Below are 23002 nucleotides of genomic sequence, written 5' to 3'. Positions count from 1 at the left end.
CAGTCTGTACCATTCTCCATCCCTTCTCTGTAATACTCTGTGCTGCTGAGCAGTCTGTACCATTCTCCATCCCTTCTCTGTAATACTCTGTGCTGCTGAACAGTCTGTACCATTCTCTATCCCTTTTCTGTAATACTATGTGCTGCTGAGCAGTCTGTACCATTCTCCATCCCTTCTTTGTAATACTCTGTGCTGCAGAACAGTCTTACCATTCTCGATGCCTTCTCTGCAATACTATGTGCTGCTGAGCAGTCTGTACCATTCTCCATCCCTTCTTTGTAATACTCTGTGCTGCTGAGCAGTCTGTACCATTCTCCATCCCTTCTCTATAATACTCTGTGCTGCTGAGCAGTCTGTACCATTCTCCATCCCTTCTCTGTAATACTCTGTGCTGCTGAGCAGTCTGTACCATTCTCCATCCCTTCTCTGTAATACTCTGTGCTGCTGAGCAGTCTGTACCATCCTCCATCCCTTCTCTGTAATACTCTGTGCTGCTGAGCAGTCTGTACCATTCTCCATACCTTCTCTGTAATACTCTGTGCTGCTGAGCAGTCTGTGGAATTTTCCATCCCTTCTCTGTAATACTCTGTGCTGCTGAGCAGTCTGTACCATTCTCCATTCCTTCTCTGTAATACCCTGTGCTGCTGAGCAGTCTGTACCATTGTCCATCCCTTCTCTGTAATACTCTGTGCTGCTGAGCAGTCTGTACCATTGTCCATCCCTTCTCTGTAATACTCTGTGCTGCTGAGTAGTCTGTACCATTCTCCATCCCTTCTCTGTAATACTCTGTGATGCTGAGCAGTCTGTACCATTCTCCATCCCTTCTCTGTAATACTCTGTGCTGCTGAGCAGTCTTTACCATTCTCCATCCCTTCTCTGTAATACTCTGTGCTGCTGAGCAGTCTGTACCATTCTCCATCCCTTCTCTGTAATACTCTGTGCTGCTGAGCAGTCTGTACCATCCTCCATCCCTTCTCTTTAATACTCTGTGCTGCTGACCAGTCTGTGACATTCTCCATCCCTTCTCTGTAATACTCTGTGCTGCTGACCAGTCTGTGGCATTCTCCATCCCTTCTCTGTAATACTCTGTGCTGCTGAGCAGTCTGTACCATTCTCCATCCCTTCTCTGTAATACTCTGTGCTGCTGAGCAGTCTGTACCATCCTCCATCCCTTCTCTGTAATACTCTGTGCTGCTGACCAGTCTGTGGCATTCTCCATCCCTTCTCTGTAATACTCTGTGCTGCTGAGCAGTCTGTACCATTCTCCATCCCTTCTCTGTAATACTCTGTGCTGCTGAGCAGTCTGTACCATTCTCCATCCCTTCTCTGTAATACTCTGTGCTGCTGAGCAGTCTTTACCATTCTCCATCCCTTCTCTGTAATACTCTGTGCTGCTGAGCAGTCTGTACCATTCTCCATCCCTTCTCTGTAATACTCTGTGCTGCTGAGCAGTCTGTACCATTCTCCATCCCTTCTCTGTAATACTCTGTGCTGCTGAGCAGTCTGTACCATTCTCCATCCCTTCTCTGTAATACTCTGTGCTGCTGAGCAGTCTGTACCATTCTCCATCCCTTCTCTGTAATACTCTGTGCTGCTTAGCAGTCTGTACCATCCTCCATCCCTTCTCTGTAATACTCTGTGCTGCTGAGCAGTCTGTGGCATTCTCCATCCCTTCTCTGTAATACTCTGTGCTGCTGAGCAGTCTGTACCATTCTCCATCTCTTCTCTGTAATACTCTGTGCTGCTGAGCAGTCTGTACCATTCTCCATCCCTTCTCTGTAATACTCTGTGCTGCTGAGCAGTCTTTACCATTCTCCATCCCTTCTCTGTAATACTCTGTGCTGCTGAGCAGTCTGTACCATTCTCCATCCCTTCTCTGTAATACTCTGTGCTGCTGAGCAGTCTGTACCATTCTCCATCCCTTCTCTGTAATACTCTGTGCTGCTGAGCAGTCTGTACCATTCTCCATCCCTTCTCTGTAATACTCTGTGCTGCTGAGCAGTCTGTACCATTCTCTATCCCTTCTCTGTAATACTCTGTGCTGCTGAGCAGTCTGTACCATTCTCCATCCCTTCTCTGTAATACTCTGTGCTGCTGAGCAGTCTGTACCATTCTCCATCCCTTCTCTGTAATACTCTGTGCTGCTGAGCAGTCTGTACCATTCTCCATCCCTTCTCTGTAATACTCTGTGCTGCTGAGCAGTCTGTACCATCCTCCATCCCTTCTCTGTAATACTCTGTGCTGCTGAGCAGTCTGTACCATCCTCCATCCCTTCTATGTAATATACTCTGCGCTGCTGACCAGTCTGTACCATTCTCCATCCCTTCTCTGTAATACTCTGTGCTGCTGAGCAGTCTGTACCATTCTCCATCCCTTCTCTGTAATACTCTGTGCTGCAGAGCAGTCTGTACCATTCTCCATCCCTTCTCTGTAATACTCTGTGCTGCTGAGCAGTCTGTACCATCCTCCATCCCTTCTATGTAATATACTCTGCGCTGCTGACCAGTCTGTACCATTCTCCATCCCTTCTCTGTAATACTCTGTGCTGCTGAGCAGTCTGTACCATCCTCCTTCCCTTCTCTGTAATACTCTGTGCTGCTGACCAGTCTGTACCATTCTCCATCCCTTCTCTGTAATACTCTGTGCTGCTGACCAGTCTGTACCATTCTCCATCCCTTCTCTGTAATACTCTGTGCTGCTGACGAGTCTGTACCATTCTCCATCCCTTCTCAGTAATACTCTGTGCTGCTGCAGCCCCTCCTCCTTCTTCTGGAACTTTTTAAAGTTGAGTAATATCTGTTATGCCTTTAGTGTTGACAAATACAATAAAAAAAACAAGCTAAATCTCTCCTTATGGCATCAAGTATTAGGGTCCAAACATAATAAAATTATTATTATTTTTTAATAAAGGATTCATTATTTTTAAAAAATATTTTTTTTTTTAAATTAAATCAAAATATATATTTATGTATATTGTGTTATATATATAAATATATGTATATTTCTTTGTTGAAGTTTGTTGCTTGTTTTTTGTGTGACAACTTGTTTTTTGCAATGCCACCAATTTTAGAAAACGCAGGCCAATTTTCCACACTTTGCTCCCATTTAGGGGCAGCACGGTGGCTCAGTGGTTAGCACTACAGCCTTGCAGCACTGGGGTCTTGGCAAACTCTGTGTAACGCTGCAGAATATTATCTGTGCACTATATAAATAATGGAGTTATTATTGAAATAATCCTACAGTTTAACCTACATAAGAAAATGCCCACATTGTGCCGCCTGAAGTACCCGATGCATAGATACATGCCCAACACTGCTGTAAAGTGCTGTGGTTGCTGAGGTTAGTAGGCGCAACATGATGATGTCAGAGCCGCTGAGACCAGCTGCAGAGCTTCTGCCGAGGAATGGGGGGTGGTTAAGTATTAGGGTTACTAGAGAAAACTCTCAATGGGGGATTGGGGTAAAGGAGTCAGATATAAGTGTGCCGCCCCAGTAAGGGGGCAGTATACAGTGGGCAGGGCATAGGAAGGGGGTATCCAACCACAAGGGGGCACATTACAGTATGTTGGACACTGGGGGGGGGGGGGGTATTGTAGTATGTTGGTCCACTAAGGGGAAGTCATTTGTTGTGGGGGGCACAGAGGTAAGTGTATGATATATGAAGGCAGTGGTTCCCCCTTGTGTTCCTCTGATTATTTTTATTATCCTAATATTTGAGGTTACAATATGGCATTTAGGGTAAATGTGGGTGACCGGCGGAGCGTGTTACCTCGGACACAAGGTGGGCGCCTCCACATGGATAGCATTAATCACAGTCTATGACTCAGGGGCTGATCATATTTGGATCCTGGGGACGGCTTGCAGGCTCCAGATGGTCTGTATGAAAATCTCATTTCGGATCCATCTGGAGGATGATAAGGTTTGCAATCCGTCCCCGCTATTATATTAGGGATACTCTCCCAGGCCGCTGCTACTAGTGTATTCTTACACAACACAAACTGAATTACACGAGTAAGTGCAGTCCGGTTAATAAGCTCCCGCATCCATCTCCGTCATTTTACCCAAGTCCCTGAAGAGCGAGCATAATGGGGGTAGTAGTATAAAATCCTGGGTGATGTATAGAGGAAGTGGGTGCTATGTACATTATCTGGGCACTGTATATAGTAATGGGGTGCTTTATCTATTATCTGGGCACTGTATATAGTAAATGTGCTCTATGTGCATTATCTGGGCAGTAAATGTGCTCTATATTTATTATCTGGGCACTAAATGGGTGCTATATGCATTATCTGGGCAGTAAACGGCCACTATGTGCATTATCTGGGCAGTAAATGGGTGTTATATGCATTATCTGGGCAGTAAAAGGGTGCTATATGCATTATCTGGGCAGTAAACGGCCACTATGTGCATTATCTGGGCAGTAAATGGGTGTTATATGCATTATCTGGGCAGTAAAAGGGTGCTATATGCATTATCTGGGCAGTAAATGGGTGCGCTATGTGCATTATCTGGGCAGTAAATGGGTGCTATATGCATTATCTGGGCATTATGGGGGCGCTATATGCATTATCTGGGCAGTAAATGGGTGCTATATGCATTATCTGGGCAGTAAATGGGCACTATGTGCATTATCTGGGCAGTGAATGGGCATTATATGCATTATCCAGGCAGTAAATGGGTGCTATATGCATTATCTGGGCAGTAAATGGGTGCTATATGCAATATCTGGGCAGTGAATCAGCGCTATATGCATTATCTGGGCATTATATGGGCGCTATTTGCATTATCTGGGCAGTAAATGGGTGCTATATGCATTATCTGGGCAGTAAATGGGTGCTATATGCATTATCTGGGCACTAAATGGGCGCTATATGCATTATCTGGGCAGTAAATGGGCGCGATGTGCATTATCTGGGCAGTAAATGGGTGCTATATGCATTATCTGGGCATTATGGGGGCGCTATATGCATTATTTGGGCCGTAAATGGGCACTATATGCATTACCTGGGCATTATGGGGGCGCTCTATGCATAATCTGGGCAGTAAATGGGTGCTATATGCATTATCTGGGCAGTAAATTGGCACTATGTGTATTATCTGGGCAGTGAATGGGCACTATATGCATTATCCAGGCAGTAAATGGGTGCTATATGCATTATCTGGGCAGTAAATGGGTGCTATATGCAATATCTGGGCAGTGAATCAGCGCTATATGCATTATCTGGGCAGTAAATGGGTGCTATATGCATTATCTGGGCACTAAATGGGCGCTATATGCATTATCTGGGCAGTAAATGGGTGCTATATGCATTATCTGGGCAGTAAACGGCCGCTATATGCATTATCTGGGCAGTAAATGGGTGTTATATGCATTATCTGGGCAGCAAAAGGGTGCTATAGGCATTATCTGGGCAGTAAATGGGCGCTATAGGCATTATCTGGGCAGTAAATGGGCGCTATGTGCATTATCTGGGCAGTAAATGGGCACTATGTGCATTATCTGGGCAGTATATGGGTGCTATATGCGTTATCTGGGCATTATGGGGGCGCTATATGCATTATTTGGGCAGTAAATGGGCGCTATATGCATTATCTGGGCATTTAGGGGGCGCTATATGCATTATCTGGGCAGTAAATGGGTGCTATATGCATTATCTGGGCAGTAAATGGGCACTATATGCATTATCCAGGCAGTAAATGGGTACTATATGCAATATCTGGGCAATGAATGGGTGCTATATGCATTATCTGGGCAGTAAATGGGTGCTCTATGCATTATCTGGGCAGTAAATGGGCACTATATGCATTATCTAGGCAGTAAATGGGTGTGATATGCATTATCTGGGCAGTAAATGGGTGCTATATGCATTATCTGGGCAGTAAATGGGCACTATATGCATTATCGGGGCAGTAAATGGGTGCTCTATGCATTATCTGGGCAGTAAATGGGCACTATATGCATTATCTGGGCAGTAAATGGGTGCTATATGCATTATCTGGGCAGTAAATGGGTGCTATATACATTATCTAGGCATTATATGGGCGCTATATGCATTATCTGGGAATATGGGGGCACTATATGCATTATCTGGGCATTATATGGGCGCTATTTGCATTATCTGGGCAGTAAATGGGCACTATATGCATTATCGGGGCAGTAAATGGGTGCTCTATGCATTATCTGGGCAGTAAATGGGCACTATATGCATTATCTGGGCAGTAAATGGGTGCTATATGCATTATCTGGGCAGTAAATGGGTGCTATATACATTATCTAGGCATTATATGGGCGCTATATGCATTATCTGGGAATATGGGGGCACTATATGCATTATCTGGGCATTATATGGGCGCTATTTGCATTATCTGGGCAGTAAATGGGTGCTGGGTGCAGCATGGACTATATAGACACTCCATGGAGAATCTGGATGATTGTAGTAAATGTTGTTGTATCCTCTATACGGGTGTAATATGTAGCAGGAGGTGCAGTATATATGACTTACCAATATCTGGGAGAGGATGAGGAGACAGATGCTCCCCCCGATGGTCAGTATATTCCACAGGGCGGCCCAGCTGTACTGGGGGTCTCTCTCCACATCCGGAGACTGCTCCATCCCCACCTGCAGATTGTGCTGCTCATCCACGTCATCCAGGGAGCCCATGTCTGCGGAGGACTGCTGTCATGGATGGACCTAGGCGTGTAATAAAGACCGTATCACACATGGTAGGATTAGATACACAGCTCAGCAGCTGGTATCACACATGATAAGATTAGATACAGAGTGCAGCAGACTGTATCACACATGATAGGATTAGATACACAGTGCAGCGGACCGTATCACTCATGACTGGATTAGATACACAGCTCAGCAGACTGTATCGCACATGAAAGGATTAGATACACAGCTCAGCAGCTGGTATCACACATGATAAGATTAGATACAAAGTGCAGCAGACTGTATCACACATGATAGGATTAGATACACAGCGCAGCACAGTGTATCATGCATGATAGGATTAGATACACAGCTCAGCAGACTGTATCACACATGATAGGATTAGATACACAGCTCAGCACACCGTATCCTGCATGATAGGATTAGATACACAGCGCAGCACAGTGTATCATGCATGATAGGATTAGATACACAGCTCAGCAGACTGTATCACACATGATAGGATTAGATACACAGCTCAGCAGACTGTATCACACATGATAGGATTAGATACACAGCGCAGCACAGTGTATCATGCATGATAGGATTAGATACACAGCTCAGCAGACTGTATCACACATGATAGGATTAGATACACAGCTCAGCAGGAGGTATCACACAGGATAGGATTAGATACACAGCTCAGCAGACAGTATCACACATGGTAGGATTAGATACACAGCTCAGCAGCTGGTATCACACATGGTAGGATTAGATACACAGCTCAGCAGACTGTATCACACATGATAGGATTAGATACACAGCGCAGCACAGTGTATCATGCATGATAGGATTAGATACACAGCTCAGCAGACTGTATCACACATGATAGGATTAGATACACAGCTCAGCAGACTGTATCACACATGATAGGATTAGATACACAGCTCAGCAGTCAGTATCACACAGGATAGGATTAGATACACAGCGCAGCACAGTGTATCATGCATGATAGGATTAGATACACAGCTCAGCAGACTGTATCACACATGATAGGATTAGATACACAGCTCAGCAGACTGTATCACACATGATAGGATTAGATACACAGCTCAGCACACCGTATCATGCATGATCGGATAAGATAAGACAGCTAAACAGACAGTTAAATTGAGGGTTAAATTGCTTGAATCTATAGTGTTTTGTTATATATACATTCTGTTATTATGACTATATAGTCAAGTAGAAAGGGTTAATGAACATTGAGAGACATTTCTGATTGTGTATCTCTAACTAAAGAGAAGACAGTAATTTTCCATAGCTATAGTGTGGATTGTGTTGCAGAAGAAAAACAGGCAGCCTGACCTCTAGAGTGACAGGTGCTGTCTGGAAAGTTGTTTACTATTTTAGAAACTTTCCGCCATAGAATATAATGGGGACTCCATGTAAGTCTATGGGAGAACACTTTGTCATTGTTTTGTGCTGAAATGTAACCCCTCCTCCCCTGGTTGTAGGTATATAAGGAGAACAATCCCAGTCCTTAGGGTCTTCCTGTTAGGGAACAGAACTTTCTTTAGTCTGTTAACTGCAGACTTTGACTCAATAGACATATTTCCCATTGGGGTGCACCACCCCTTACCAACCCTTCCAGAGAGCAGCAACAGCCTGGTGGACCCAGTTTAGCGCTGGGGTCACCCCTATAAATGTATACAGATACAGGAATTAAGTATCACACGTGGCTCCCTGGTGGCTTAGATTCATGGATCCGTGGTCAGGATCACACATAACAGGCTTTGATGTGTAATAACCTGCAGTTGGGGTCATTACTGTTTCTTCTGCCTTGTAATCCTGTTGGGGTGGACACCACCGGCCTGATCAACCTGCTGTACTCTGTAACTCAGAAACCCAGCTTTTCCAGAGAAAGTAACCCAGCTTTCCCATGTGACCTCTATGGGGCAGATTTACTTACCCGGTCCATTCGCGATCCAGCGGCGCGCTCTCTGTGCTGGATTCGGGTCCGGCCGGGATTTATTAAGGTAGTTCCTCCTCCGCATCAGAACGCACTGGAATACACCGAGCCGGGCTGAGTGAAGGGAAGTGCAACCTCCGCAACAGATTTTTTGTTTTAAATGCGGCGGTTTTTCCGAATCCGTCGGGTTTTCGTTCAGCCACGCCCCCCGATTTCCGTTGCGTGCATGCCGGCGCCGATGCGCCACAATCCGATCGCGTGCGCCAAAATCCCTGGGCAATACAGGGAAAATCGGTGCAAATCGGAAATATTCGGGTAACACGTTGGGAAAACGTGAATCGGGGCCCTTAGTAAATGACCCCCTGTAGCTCAGGGACCCAACTTTTCTAGAGAAAGTAACCCAGCTTTCCCGTGTGATCTTGTATAGGCTGTGTATAACCTACTGCCACCTGGTGCATATTGTGGGAATATTATTCTGCGCAGATGTATCTTATGTAAATATTTAAATTGTGTTTATCTTATGTAATCATCCGGTGAGTAACGAGATGTCTAATTGGTTAGTTCTCTGGAACCAGTCCAGATCATGAGTCCAAAAGTCTTTAACAGAGGTTCTGCCCAGGATTCTGATCTTCAGTGACTACTGATTTGGGCTAACATCTGCCCCATCCTTAGGTCCAGGTGGGGATGATGCAGATACATTACATAGTATCACATATGATAAGCTTAGATACATAGCTCAGAAGGCAAAGCTACACATGATTGGCTTAGATACATTATGTAGTATCACACATGATCGGCTTGGATACATTGGGGCAGATTTACTTACCCGGCCCATTCGCGATCCAGCGGCGCGTTCTCTGCGCTGGATTCGGGTCCGGCCGGGATTCACTAATGCAGTTCCTCCGCCGTCCACCAGATGTCGCTGCTGCGCTGAAGAGCATCGGAACGCACTGGATTACACCAAGCCGGGTTGAGTGAAGGTAAGTGCAAGCTCCGCGACACATTTTTCATTTTTAAATGCGGCGGTTTTTCTGAATACGTCGGGTTTTCGTTCGGCCACGCCCCCCGATTTCCGTCGCGTTCATGCCAGCGCCGATGCGCCACAATCCGATCGCGTGCGCCAAAATCCCAGGGCAATACAGGGAAAATCAGCGCAAATCGGAAATATTCGGGTAACACGTTTGGAAAACGCGAATCAGGCCCTTAGTAAATGACCCCCAGTATGTAGTATCACACATGATCGGCTTGGATTTGTGGTTCAGTAGTCAGTATCACACGTGATCGGCTTAGATACACCTTTGCATATAATTTTGTAGGATTGGCGGATGTGTTAGGACTCGGTGAGTCTGGGGGTGACAGCAGGAGGAAGAGATGGACTAAAATAGACGTCCTCCCCCCCATCCCCGGTGCATCCGCAATGCTGCTCACATATCTGTCTAATTGCACACAGAGCGAAGACGCGGCCTCCTCCCCGAGCCGGGACTCATTCTCCTCCGTGCGGTGACTCATACGTATAGATCTGTATTCTGGACATGTGTGTAGTCTGCGCCGGGAACATATAGTGTGGGCTGAGAAGGGAAGAGGATGCAGAAATCTACAGAGAACCAGAACCGCAGCCAACTGACAGCGACCCGATATATATATATACAGCCGGTATAACCTGGGGATCTCCTGTATATAATGATATATATACAGCCGGTATAACCTGGGGATCTCCTGTATATAATGATATATGTACAGCCGGTATAACCTGGGGATCTCCTGTATATAATGATATATGTACAGCCGGTATAACCTGGGGATCTCCTGTATATAATGATATATATACAGCTGGTATAACCTGGGGATCTCCTGTATATAATGATATATGTACAGCTGGTATAACCTGGGGATCTCCTGTATATAATGATATATATACAGCTGGTATAACCTGGGGATCTCCTGTATATAATGATATATGTACAGTCGGTATAACCCGGGGATCTCCTGTATATAATGATATATGTACAGCCGGTATAACCTGGGGATCTCCTGTATATAATGATATATGTACAGCCGGTATAACCTGGGGATCTCCTGTATATAATGATATATGTACAGCCGGTATAACCTGGGGATCTCCTGTATATAATGATATATGTACAGCCGGTATAACCTGGGGATCTCCTGTATATAATGATATATATACAGCCGGTATAACCTGGGGATCTCCTGTATATAATGATATATGTACAGCTGGTATAACCTGGGGATCTCCTATATATAATGATATATGTACAGCCGGTATAACCTGGGGATCTCCTGTATATAATGATATATGTACAGCTGGTATAACCTGGGGATCTCCTGTATATAATGATATATATACAGCCGGTATAACCTGGGGATCTCCTGTATATAATGATATATGTACAGCCGGTATAACCTGGGGATCTCCTGTATATAATGATATATGTACAGCCGGTATAACCTGGGGATCTCCTGTATATAATGATATATGTACAGCCGGTATAACCTGGGGATCTCCTGTATATAATGATATATGTACAGCCGGTATAACCTGGGGATCTCCTGTATATAATGATATATGTACAGCCGGTATAACCTGGGGATCTCCTGTATATAATGATATATGTACAGCCGGTATAACCTGGGGATCTCCTGTATATAATGATATATATACAGCCGGTATAACCTGGGGATCTCCTGTATATAATGATATATGTACAGCTGGTATAACCTGGGGATCTCCTATATATAATGATATATGTACAGCCGGTATAACCTGGGGATCTCCTGTATATAATGATATATGTACAGCTGGTATAACCTGGGGATCTCCTGTATATAATGATATATGTACAGCTGGTATAACCTGGGGATCTCCTGTATATAATGATATATGTACAGCTGGTATAACCTGGGGATCTCCTGTATATAATGATATATGTACAGCCGGTATAACCTGGGGATCTCCTGTATATAATGATATATGTACAGCCAGTATAACCTGGGGATCTCCTGTATATAATGATATATGTACAGCCGGTATAACCTGGGGATCTCCTGTATATAATGATATATGTACAGCCGGTATAACCTGGGGATCTCCTGTATATAATGATATATGTACAGCCGGTATAACCTGGGGATCTCCTGTATATAATGATATATGTACAGCTGGTATAACCTGGGGATCTCCTGTATATAATGATATATGTACAGCCGGTATAACCTGGGGATCTCCTGTATATAATGATATATGTACAGCTGCTATAACCTGGGGGTCTCCTGTATATAATGATACATGTACAGCCGGTATAACCTGGGGATCTCCTGTATATAATGATATATGTACAGCCGGTATAACCTGGGGATCTCCTGTATAGAATGATATATGTACAGCCGGTATAACCTGGGGATCTCCTGTATATAATGATATATGTACAGCTGGTATAACCTGGGGATCTCCTGTATATAATGATATATGTACAGCCGGTATAACCTGGGGATCTCCTGTGTATAATGATATATGTACAGCCGGTATAACCTGGGGATCTCCTGTATATAATGATATATGTACAGCCGGTATAATCTGGGGATCTCCTGTATATAATGATATATGTACAGCTGGTATAACCTGGGGATCTCCTGTATATAATGATATATGTACAGCCGGTATAACCTGGGGATCTCCTGTATATAATGATATATGTACAGCCGGTATAACCTGGGGATCTCCTGTATATATTGATATATGTACAGCTGGTATAACCTGGGGATCTCCTGTATATAATGATATATGTACAGCTGGTATAACCTGGGGATCTCCTCTATATAATGATATATGTACAGCTGCTATAACCTGGGGATCTCCTGTATATAATGATATATGTACAGCCGGTATAACCTGGGGATCTCCTGTATATAATGATATATGTACAGCCGGTATAACCTGGGGATCTCCTGTATATAATGATATATGTATAGCTGGTATAACCTGGGGATCCCCTGTATATAATGATATATGTACAGCCGGTATAACCTGGGGATCTCCTGTATATAATGATATATGTACAGCTGGTATAACCTGGGGATCTCCTGTATATAATGATATATGTACAGCTGGTATAACCTGGGGATCTCCTGTATATAATGATATATGTACAGCCGGTATAACCTGGGGATCTCCTGTATATAATGATATATGTACAGCCGGCATAACCTGGGGATCTCCTGTATATAATGATATATGTACAGCCGGTATAACCTGGGGATCTCCTGTATATAATGATATATGTACAGCCGGTATAACCTGGGGATCTCCTGTATATAATGATATATGTACAGCCGGTATAACCTGAGGATCTCCTGTATATAATGATATATGTACAGCCGGTATAACCTGGGGATCTCCTGTATATAATGATATATGTACAGCCGGTATAACCTAGGGATCTCCTGTATATAATGATATATGTACAGCCGGTATAACCTGGGGATCTCCTGTATATAATGATATATGTACAGCCGGTATAACCTGGGGATCTCCTGTATATAATGATATATGTATAGCTGGTATAACCTGGGGATCCCCTGTATATAATGATATATGTACAGCCGGTATAACCTGGGGATCTCCTGTATATAATGATATATGTACAGCTGGTATAACCTGGGGATCTCCTGTATATAATGATATATGTACCGCCGGTATAACCTGGGGATCTCCTGTATATAATGATATATGTACAGCTGGTATAACCTGGGGATCTCCTGTATATAATGATATATGTACAGCCGGTATAACCTGGGGATCTCCTGTATATAATGATATATGTACAGCTGGTATAACCTGGGGATCTCCTGTATATAATGATATATGTACAGCCGGCATAACCTGGGGATCTCCTGTATATAATGATATATGTACAGCCGGTATAACCTGGGGATCTCCTGTATATAATGATATATGTACAGCCGGTATAACCTGGGGATCTCCTGTATATAATGATATATGTACAGTCGGTATAACCTGGGGATCTCCTGTATATAATGATATATGTACAGTCGGTATAACCTGGGGATCTCCTGTATATAATGATATATGTACAGCCGGTATAACCTGGGGATCTCCTGTATATAATGATATATGTACAGCCGGTATAACCTGGGGATCTCCTGTATATAATGATATATGTACAGCCGGTATAACCTGGGGATCTCCTGTATATAATGATATATATACAGCCGGTATAACCTGGGGATCTCCTGTATATAATGATATATGTACAGCCGGTATAACCTGGGGATCTCCTGTATATAATGATATATGTACAGCCGGTATAACCTGGGGATCTCCTGTATATAATGATATATGTACAGCCGGTATAACCTGGGGATCTCCTGTATATAATGATATATATACAGCCGGTATAACCTGGGGATCTCCTGTATATAATGATATATGTACAGCTGGTATAACCTGGGGATCTCCTATATATAATGATATATGTACAGCCGGTATAACCTGGGGATCTCCTGTATATAATGATATATGTACAGCTGGTATAACCTGGGGATCTCCTGTATATAATGATATATATACAGCCGGTATAACCTGGGGATCTCCTGTATATAATGATATATGTACAGCCGGTATAACCTGGGGATCTCCTGTATATAATGATATATGTACAGCCGGTATAACCTGGGGATCTCCTGTATATAATGATATATGTACAGCCGGTATAACCTGGGGATCTCCTGTATATAATGATATATGTACAGCCGGTATAACCTGGGGATCTCCTGTATATAATGATATATGTACAGCCGGTATAACCTGGGGATCTCCTGTATATAATGATATATGTACAGCCGGTATAACCTGGGGATCTCCTGTATATAATGATATATATACAGCCGGTATAACCTGGGGATCTCCTGTATATAATGATATATGTACAGCTGGTATAACCTGGGGATCTCCTATATATAATGATATATGTACAGCCGGTATAACCTGGGGATCTCCTGTATATAATGATATATGTACAGCTGGTATAACCTGGGGATCTCCTGTATATAATGATATATGTACAGCTGGTATAACCTGGGGATCTCCTGTATATAATGATATATGTACAGCTGGTATAACCTGGGGATCTCCTGTATATAATGATATATGTACAGCCGGTATAACCTGGGGATCTCCTGTATATAATGATATATGTACAGCCAGTATAACCTGGGGATCTCCTGTATATAATGATATATGTACAGCCGGTATAACCTGGGGATCTCCTGTATATAATGATATATGTACAGCCGGTATAACCTGGGGATCTCCTGTATATAATGATATATGTACAGCCGGTATAACCTGGGGATCTCCTGTATATAATGATATATGTACAGCTGGTATAACCTGGGGATCTCCTGTATATAATGATATATGTACAGCCGGTATAACCTGGGGATCTCCTGTATATAATGATATATGTACAGCTGCTATAACCTGGGGGTCTCCTGTATATAATGATACATGTACAGCCGGTATAACCTGGGGATCTCCTGTATATAATGATATATGTACAGCCGGTATAACCTGGGGATCTCCTGTATAGAATGATATATGTACAGCCGGTATAACCTGGGGATCTCCTGTATATAATGATATATGTACAGCTGGTATAACCTGGGGATCTCCTGTATATAATGATATATGTACAGCCGGTATAACCTGGGGATCTCCTGTGTATAATGATATATGTACAGCCGGTATAACCTGGGGATCTCCTGTATATAATGATATATGTACAGCCGGTATAATCTGGGGATCTCCTGTATATAATGATATATGTACAGCTGGTATAACCTGGGGATCTCCTGTATATAATGATATATGTACAGCCGGTATAACCTGGGGATCTCCTGTATATAATGATATATGTACAGCCGGTATAACCTGGGGATCTCCTGTATATATTGATATATGTACAGCTGGTATAACCTGGGGATCTCCTGTATATAATGATATATGTACAGCTGGTATAACCTGGGGATCTCCTCTATATAATGATATATGTACAGCTGCTATAACCTGGGGATCTCCTGTATATAATGATATATGTACAGCCGGTATAACCTGGGGATCTCCTGTATATAATGATATATGTACAGCTGGTATAACCTGGGGATCTCCTGTATATAATGATATATGTATAGCTGGTATAACCTGGGGATCCCCTGTATATAATGATATATGTACAGCCGGTATAACCTGGGGATCTCCTGTATATAATGATATATGTACAGCTGGTATAACCTGGGGATCTCCTGTATATAATGATATATGTACAGCTGGTATAACCTGGGGATCTCCTGTATATAATGATATATGTACAGCCGGTATAACCTGGGGATCTCCTGTATATAATGATATATGTACAGCCGGCATAACCTGGGGATCTCCTGTATATAATGATATATGTACAGCCGGTATAACCTGGGGATCTCCTGTATATAATGATATATGTACAGCCGGTATAACCTGGGGATCTCCTGTATATAATGATATATGTACAGCCGGTATAACCTGAGGATCTCCTGTATATAATGATATATGTACAGCCGGTATAACCTGGGGATCTCCTGTATATAATGATATATGTACAGCCGGTATAACCTAGGGATCTCCTGTATATAATGATATATGTACAGCCGGTATAACCTGGGGATCTCCTGTATATAATGATATATGTACAGCCGGTATAACCTGGGGATCTCCTGTATATAATGATATATGTATAGCTGGTATAACCTGGGGATCCCCTGTATATAATGATATATGTACAGCCGGTATAACCTGGGGATCTCCTGTATATAATGATATATGTACAGCTGGTATAACCTGGGGATCTCCTGTATATAATGATATATGTACCGCCGGTATAACCTGGGGATCTCCTGTATATAATGATATATGTACAGCTGGTATAACCTGGGGATCTCCTGTATATAATGATATATGTACAGCCGGTATAACCTGGGGATCTCCTGTATATAATGATATATGTACAGCTGGTATAACCTGGGGATCTCCTGTATATAATGATATATGTACAGCCGGCATAACCTGGGGATCTCCTGTATATAATGATATATGTACAGCCGGTATAACCTGGGGATCTCCTGTATATAATGATATATGTACAGCCGGTATAACCTGGGGATCTCCTGTATATAATGATATATGTACAGTCGGTATAACCTGGGGATCTCCTGTATATAATGATATATGTACAGTCGGTATAACCTGGGGATCTCCTGTATATAATGATATATGTACAGCCGGTATAACCTGGGGATCTCCTGTATATAATGATATATGTACAGCCGGTATAACCTGGGGATCTCCTGTATATAATGATATATGTACAGCCGGTATAACCTGGGGATCTCCTGTATATAATGATATATGTACAGCTGGTATAACCTGGGGATCTCCTGTATATAATGATATATGTACAGCCGGTATAACCTGGGGATCTCCTGTATATAATGATATATGTACAGCCGGTATAAGCTGGGGATCTCCTGTATATAATGATATATGTACAGCCGGTATAACCTGGGGATCTCCTGTATATAATGATATATGTACAGCCGGTATAACCTGGGGATCTCCTGTATATAATGATATATGTACAGCCGGTATAACCTGGGGATCTCCTGTATATAATGATATATGTACAGCCGGTATAACCTGGGGATCTCCTGTATATAATGATATATGTACAGCCGGTATAACCTGGGGATCTCCTGTATATAATGATATATGTACAGCCGGTATAACCTGGGGATCTCCTGTATATAATGATATATGTACAGCCGGTATAACCTAGGGATCTCCTGTATATAATGATATATGTACAGCCGGTATAACCTGGGGATCTCCTGTATATAATGATATATGTACAGCCGGTATAACCTGGGGATCTCCTGTATATAATGATATATGTACAGCTGGTATAACCTGGGGATCTCCTGTACATAATGATATGTGTACAGCCGGTATAACCTGGGGATCTCCTGTATATAATGATATGTGTACAGCCGGTATAACCTGGGGATCTCCTGTATATAATGATATATGTACAGCCGGTATAACCTGGGGATCTCCTGTATATAATGATATATGTACAGCCGGTATAACCTGGGGATCTCCTGTATATAATGATATATGTACAGCCGGTATAACCTGGGGATCTCCTGTATATAATGATATATGTACAGCAGGTATAACCTGGGGATCTCCTGTATATAATGATATATGTACAGCCGGTATAACCTGGGGATCTCCTGTATATAATGATATATGTACAGCCGGTATAACCTGGGGATCTCCTGTATATAATGATATATGTACAGCCGGTATAACCTGGGGATCTCCTGTATATAATGATATATGTACAGCCGGTATAACCTGGGGATCTCCTGTATATAATGATATATGTACAGCCGGTATAACCTGGGGATCTCCTGTATATAATGATATATGTACAGCCGGTATAACCTGGGGATCTACTGTATATAATGATATATGTACAGCTGGTATAACCTGGGGATCTCCTGTATATAATGATATATGTACAGCCGGTATAACCTGGGGATCTCCTGTATATAATGATATATGTACAGCCGGTATAACCTGGGGATCTCCTGTATATAATGATATATGTACAGCCGGTATAACCTGGGGGTCTCCTGTATATAATGATATATGTACAGCCGGTATAACCTGGGGATCTCCTGTATATAATGATATATGTACAGCCGGTATAACCTGGGGATCTCCTGTATATAATGATATATGTACAGCCGGTATAACCTGGGGATCTCCTGTATATAATGATATATGTACAGCCGGTATAACCTGGGGGTCTCCTGTATATAATGATATATGTACAGCCGGTATAACCTGGGGATCTCCTGTATATAATGATATATGTACAGCCGGTATAACCTGGGGATCTCCTGTATATAATGATATATGTACAGCCGGTATAACCTGGGGATCTCCTGTATATAATGATATATGTACAGCTGGTATAACCTGGGGATCTCCTGTATATAATGATATATGTACAGCCGGTATAACCTGGGGATTTCCTGTATATAATGATATATGTACAGCCGGTATAACCTGGGGATCTCCTGTATATAATGATATATGTACAGCCGGTATAACCTGGGGATCTCCTGTATATAATGATATATGTACAGCTGGTATAACCTGGGGATCTCCTGTATATAATGATATATGTACAGCCGGTATAACCTGGGGATCTCCTGTATATAATGATATATGTACAGCCGGTATAACCTGGGGATCTCCTGTATATAATGATATATGTACATCCGGTATAACCTGGGGATCTCCTGTATATAATGATATATGTACAGCCGGTATAACCTGGGGATCTCCTGTATATAATGATATATGTACAGCCGGTATAACCTAGGGATCTCCTGTATATAATGATATATGTACAGCCAGTATATTTGTAGCTGGTAGAGGTTGTCTGTATAGGTAGGTAACACAAAATGTGGAGAAAGTGTAAAGTTATTATGTAAATTGTGTGGGAATAAGGTAAATGTGGCTGCTCCCCGCATGTATGGGATGTGTAATGCCACAGTCATCTGAATACTATTTAATTAGGCACAATTAGTCATTCTGCGGGCGAAACTATGAATCACTCCATCCCTTCTCCCGTCTCCTCCGGATCCACACTCAGTTATTTGCAATGAAGACGTTGTATAATTTGGTAACACATAAAGTGTCAATTTACAGACGAGGTAACAAATCTAATTGGTGTAGGCCAAACAATCGCAAACTGTGATTGGCTCCTAGGAGAGGCAGAGCCCCCAGGGATCGGTGTACAGTAAGATGCCATAAGAACAGACTGATGCCCCAAGGAACCAGAAACAAACCCGCCACCAGCTGACCTCAAGGTCAATCATGAGAATTTGTCACCCGCCCCAATGCAAAATTATATGGGGCAGAGAGAAACCCCTCCCCAACAAAATAATAATAAAATATGTATTTTTATTAATTAATTCTTGGGGGATGTGTCCCTTCTGCTGCTTTCAGTCTGAGGTTTCAGGACCTTTAGAGGACCTTCAAAGGTCCAGAAATGGCTCTTGTGTACCTGTGTACTGAGAGCAGGAACAGATGTACAAGGATTTCATGGATACAGGTCCTTCTGAGTATAACATATGATAGGTGGTTTTGGCATCCATGGGCCCCCTAGAAGGCTCGGGTCTCGGGCTGCCGCCCAAACCGTAATGTTATAATCCACTACCTCGGGGAGGCCCCTCATGTATTACTGGTTTAGGTAGCCCCTAATCACAGGAAGGTGTTAATCTATTGCCTCCCTGCTTGCCGTCTTCTCTGCTTATTGTTCCATGGACTCCAAAATGAATTGAAGCCATAAATACTTTGCTGCGTTTATTCCGGCACAGCTCGTCCCCGCACCATCACTCCACAGGCTTTGTGTCTTGTGTTGACACTGGACGCTGTGTTTTCTTTTCCATTATCCACAGATGAGGACTCTTCACAACCAGGAACAGATGATAATACCGGGGGAGGGGGAGAGGAACATGGAGATCAAATGCTGAAAGTTACAAGGTGTCCAACATTTAGGAAATGTTTGTTAAAGTGGCAACTTCTTAGTGTATAAAGTTACAGTTGTTCCTCTTACGCCAATGCAGTCACTAGGTATATACATGACGTCCTGTACTGGTCCTGTAAATCTTATATTTTATATAAAAGTGAAAAACATAACAATAATAAACATAAAAGGGCCATAACTTCTGGCGAAATAATTACAAAAGAACAAATATAAACAAAAAATAAACTTACAAAACCTCCTGGCCCAGCCACACACACACCACACACTCAGCATGAGAACAAACACAACCCTCACCCAGTCCCACCACCTAATTTTTTTTTATTTTTATAATATATAGATAACTAAACAATACTAAGCAGGAAAAGACAAACAGAAATAACAGGAATAACAGAAATAACATAAAATATAACTAACTAAATCCCACACCCATCCCCCTCCCACCCAGACACTGGTCTAACGTCCAAAGTTCGCATTATATAGTCCAGACCAGTGCCCAGGATCGTATAGTCCAAGTCCCGTCCACCCCCCTCCCAACCTAACACCCTAACACCAACACCCCAAAACCAACCAACCTATATACACAAGAACTATAACTACTATATAACTATAACTTACAGCACACAAAATACATTAAACATATTAACACACATTAAACATATCATTAACAAATCAAAACCACATAAAGCCCAGGTTCGGCGCCTGCAAGCCCCTACATCACTATAACCTCAGGACACAAAACAAAAATCTACAGTGCAGCATCAGCCCAACACAAGGAGCGGAGATGACAGACTAAGGGACACTAAAGGAGAACCCCCTCCAAAGGAGAGAGGCCCTCCCCGTGCCCAGCCTCTCATACTCCAGAGAGCGCACCTTCACCAGGTCACCCAGAATGTTCCTAACCACCTCATCCACCGGGAGGATTTTACGCTGCGTTGAAACTAAGCACCGTGCGTTCCACGTGTGGTACCTGACCACTAGGCCAACTAGGAATAACGTGCAGCGGTCCCGTCCACCCAGGCCTCTGAATGCTCCATAGGCCCACTCCGCATAGGAGAGACCGGCCAACCCGGGCCAATGGATGGAAGCGCCCACCCGGTTGTACACCTCTGTGTTAAAGGGGCACTGAAGCAGGAAGTGGTCCATGCTCTCCAGCAGGCCACCGCACTCCTCCCGGGGACAACCCCTTTCCTCAGAGCTCCTACACTTCAGATTGTCCCTCACACACAGCTTTCCATGGAAGCAGCGCCAAGTCACGTCCCAAAACTTCAAGGGGATCCTGATAGAATTCAAAAGACCTAACCCACCCCCAGATCCCGACTTGGGCAATCCCTGAGGGCCAGAGGCTTCTGGAAACGGGCAAACAGAACCCTTTTGTCAAGGAGTTTCCTGGACAAGGTCCTGATCTCCCACATTCCCAGACCCCACCGGCGAATCACCTTCAGAACCGGGGTTGCGTAAGCCGGAAGATGCCCATGCGGTGTACGAAGATCCTTCACTTGTCCTCCTGTCTCCCATTCCTGGAAGAAAGGCCTAAACCATCCCCTACAGGAGTATACCCACGGAGGAGCCCTCTCTTTCGAGAGGTTTGCTACATTGATCTTAAGAAAGGTATTCACTAGGAACACCACAGGGTTGACCATACACAACCCTCCTTGTCTCCTCGTGCGGTAAGTAACCTCCCTCTTGATAAGGTTCAGCCTATTCCCCCATAACAGTTGGAAGAACAGACTGTAGACCCAAGTCCAGAGGGGTTCTGGCAACATGCACACACTGCCCAGATAAATCAGCAATGGGAGCAGGTAGGTTTTAATCAGGTTCACCCATTCCCTGAGGGTCAAAGACCAACCCTTCCACTGGTCCACCTTCTGGGCGGCGATCTTAAGCCTGCTGTCCCAGTTTTGCATGGGGTAATCCGCCTGGCCAAATTCGATGCCGAGAACTCTGGCAGAGTCTTGGGGCCCTGGAAGAGCGTCCGGGAGATCGAAGCCTGGATCCCCCTCTCCCAGCCAGAGACTCTCACACTTATCCCGGTTGATCTTGGACCCAGAAGCCTCTGAGTAGCGGTCAACCTCTGACATCACCCATTGCACTTCCCCTCGCGAGGACACAAAAACGGTGACATCATCAGCATACGCTACCACCCTTAGAGTGGCTTCCGGTGCAGCCTGGTCCATCCCGACTCCCACCAACGGCCCACGATCAACCCTCCTAAGGAATGGGTCGATCGCGAACACGTACAGTAGTGGGCTCAGAGGACAACCCTGGCGAACACCAGACCCGACCTCAAAATAGCGGCCAATCCAACCGTTCACAAGCGGGAAACTCTCTGCCCCTGCGTACAAAACTTTCAGCCAATTGACAAACTCCCCCGGCAGGCCATACCTCAGAAGGACAGACCAGAGGTACTCGTGGTTAACCCGATCAAACGCTTTTGCCTGATCCAAGGACAGCAAGTACCCCTTCCAGTTACCAGCCCTGCCCTGCTCCACTGCCTCCCGGACACAAAGCACAGCACTAAATGTACTGCGGCCTGGAACAGAGCATTGCTGGGTCCCCGAAAGGAGCCGGGGTGCAAACTGCACCAGCCTATTAAACAGCACATTTGCCAAAACCTTTCTGTCCGTATTGAGAAGCGCTATGGGACGCCAGTTCTCAACACGAGATCGGTCCTTACCCTTT

At 43.7% G+C, this 23002-nt stretch overlaps 1 protein-coding gene across 2 annotated transcripts in view; it reads right to left on the bottom strand.

The window, feature by feature from the left end:
* The window catches only part of PTPN5 (protein tyrosine phosphatase non-receptor type 5), a 71839-nt gene that overhangs the window by 22385 nt on the left and 26452 nt on the right, over positions 1 to 23002 (bottom strand). For both annotated transcript variants that reach the window (XM_072118953.1, XM_072118952.1), the window contains exon 3: positions 6503 to 6691. In XM_072118953.1, coding sequence (XP_071975054.1) covers positions 6503 to 6661 — 159 coding nt within the window. In that variant the 5' untranslated portion in view covers positions 6662 to 6691. The remainder of the gene's footprint in view (positions 1 to 6502; positions 6692 to 23002) is intronic.

Source organism: Engystomops pustulosus, chromosome 7, assembly GCF_040894005.1.
Source record: "Engystomops pustulosus chromosome 7, aEngPut4.maternal, whole genome shotgun sequence".
Lineage (NCBI taxonomy): Eukaryota > Metazoa > Chordata > Amphibia > Anura > Leptodactylidae > Engystomops > Engystomops pustulosus.
This window is presented reverse-complemented; position numbering and strand designations above follow the sequence as displayed.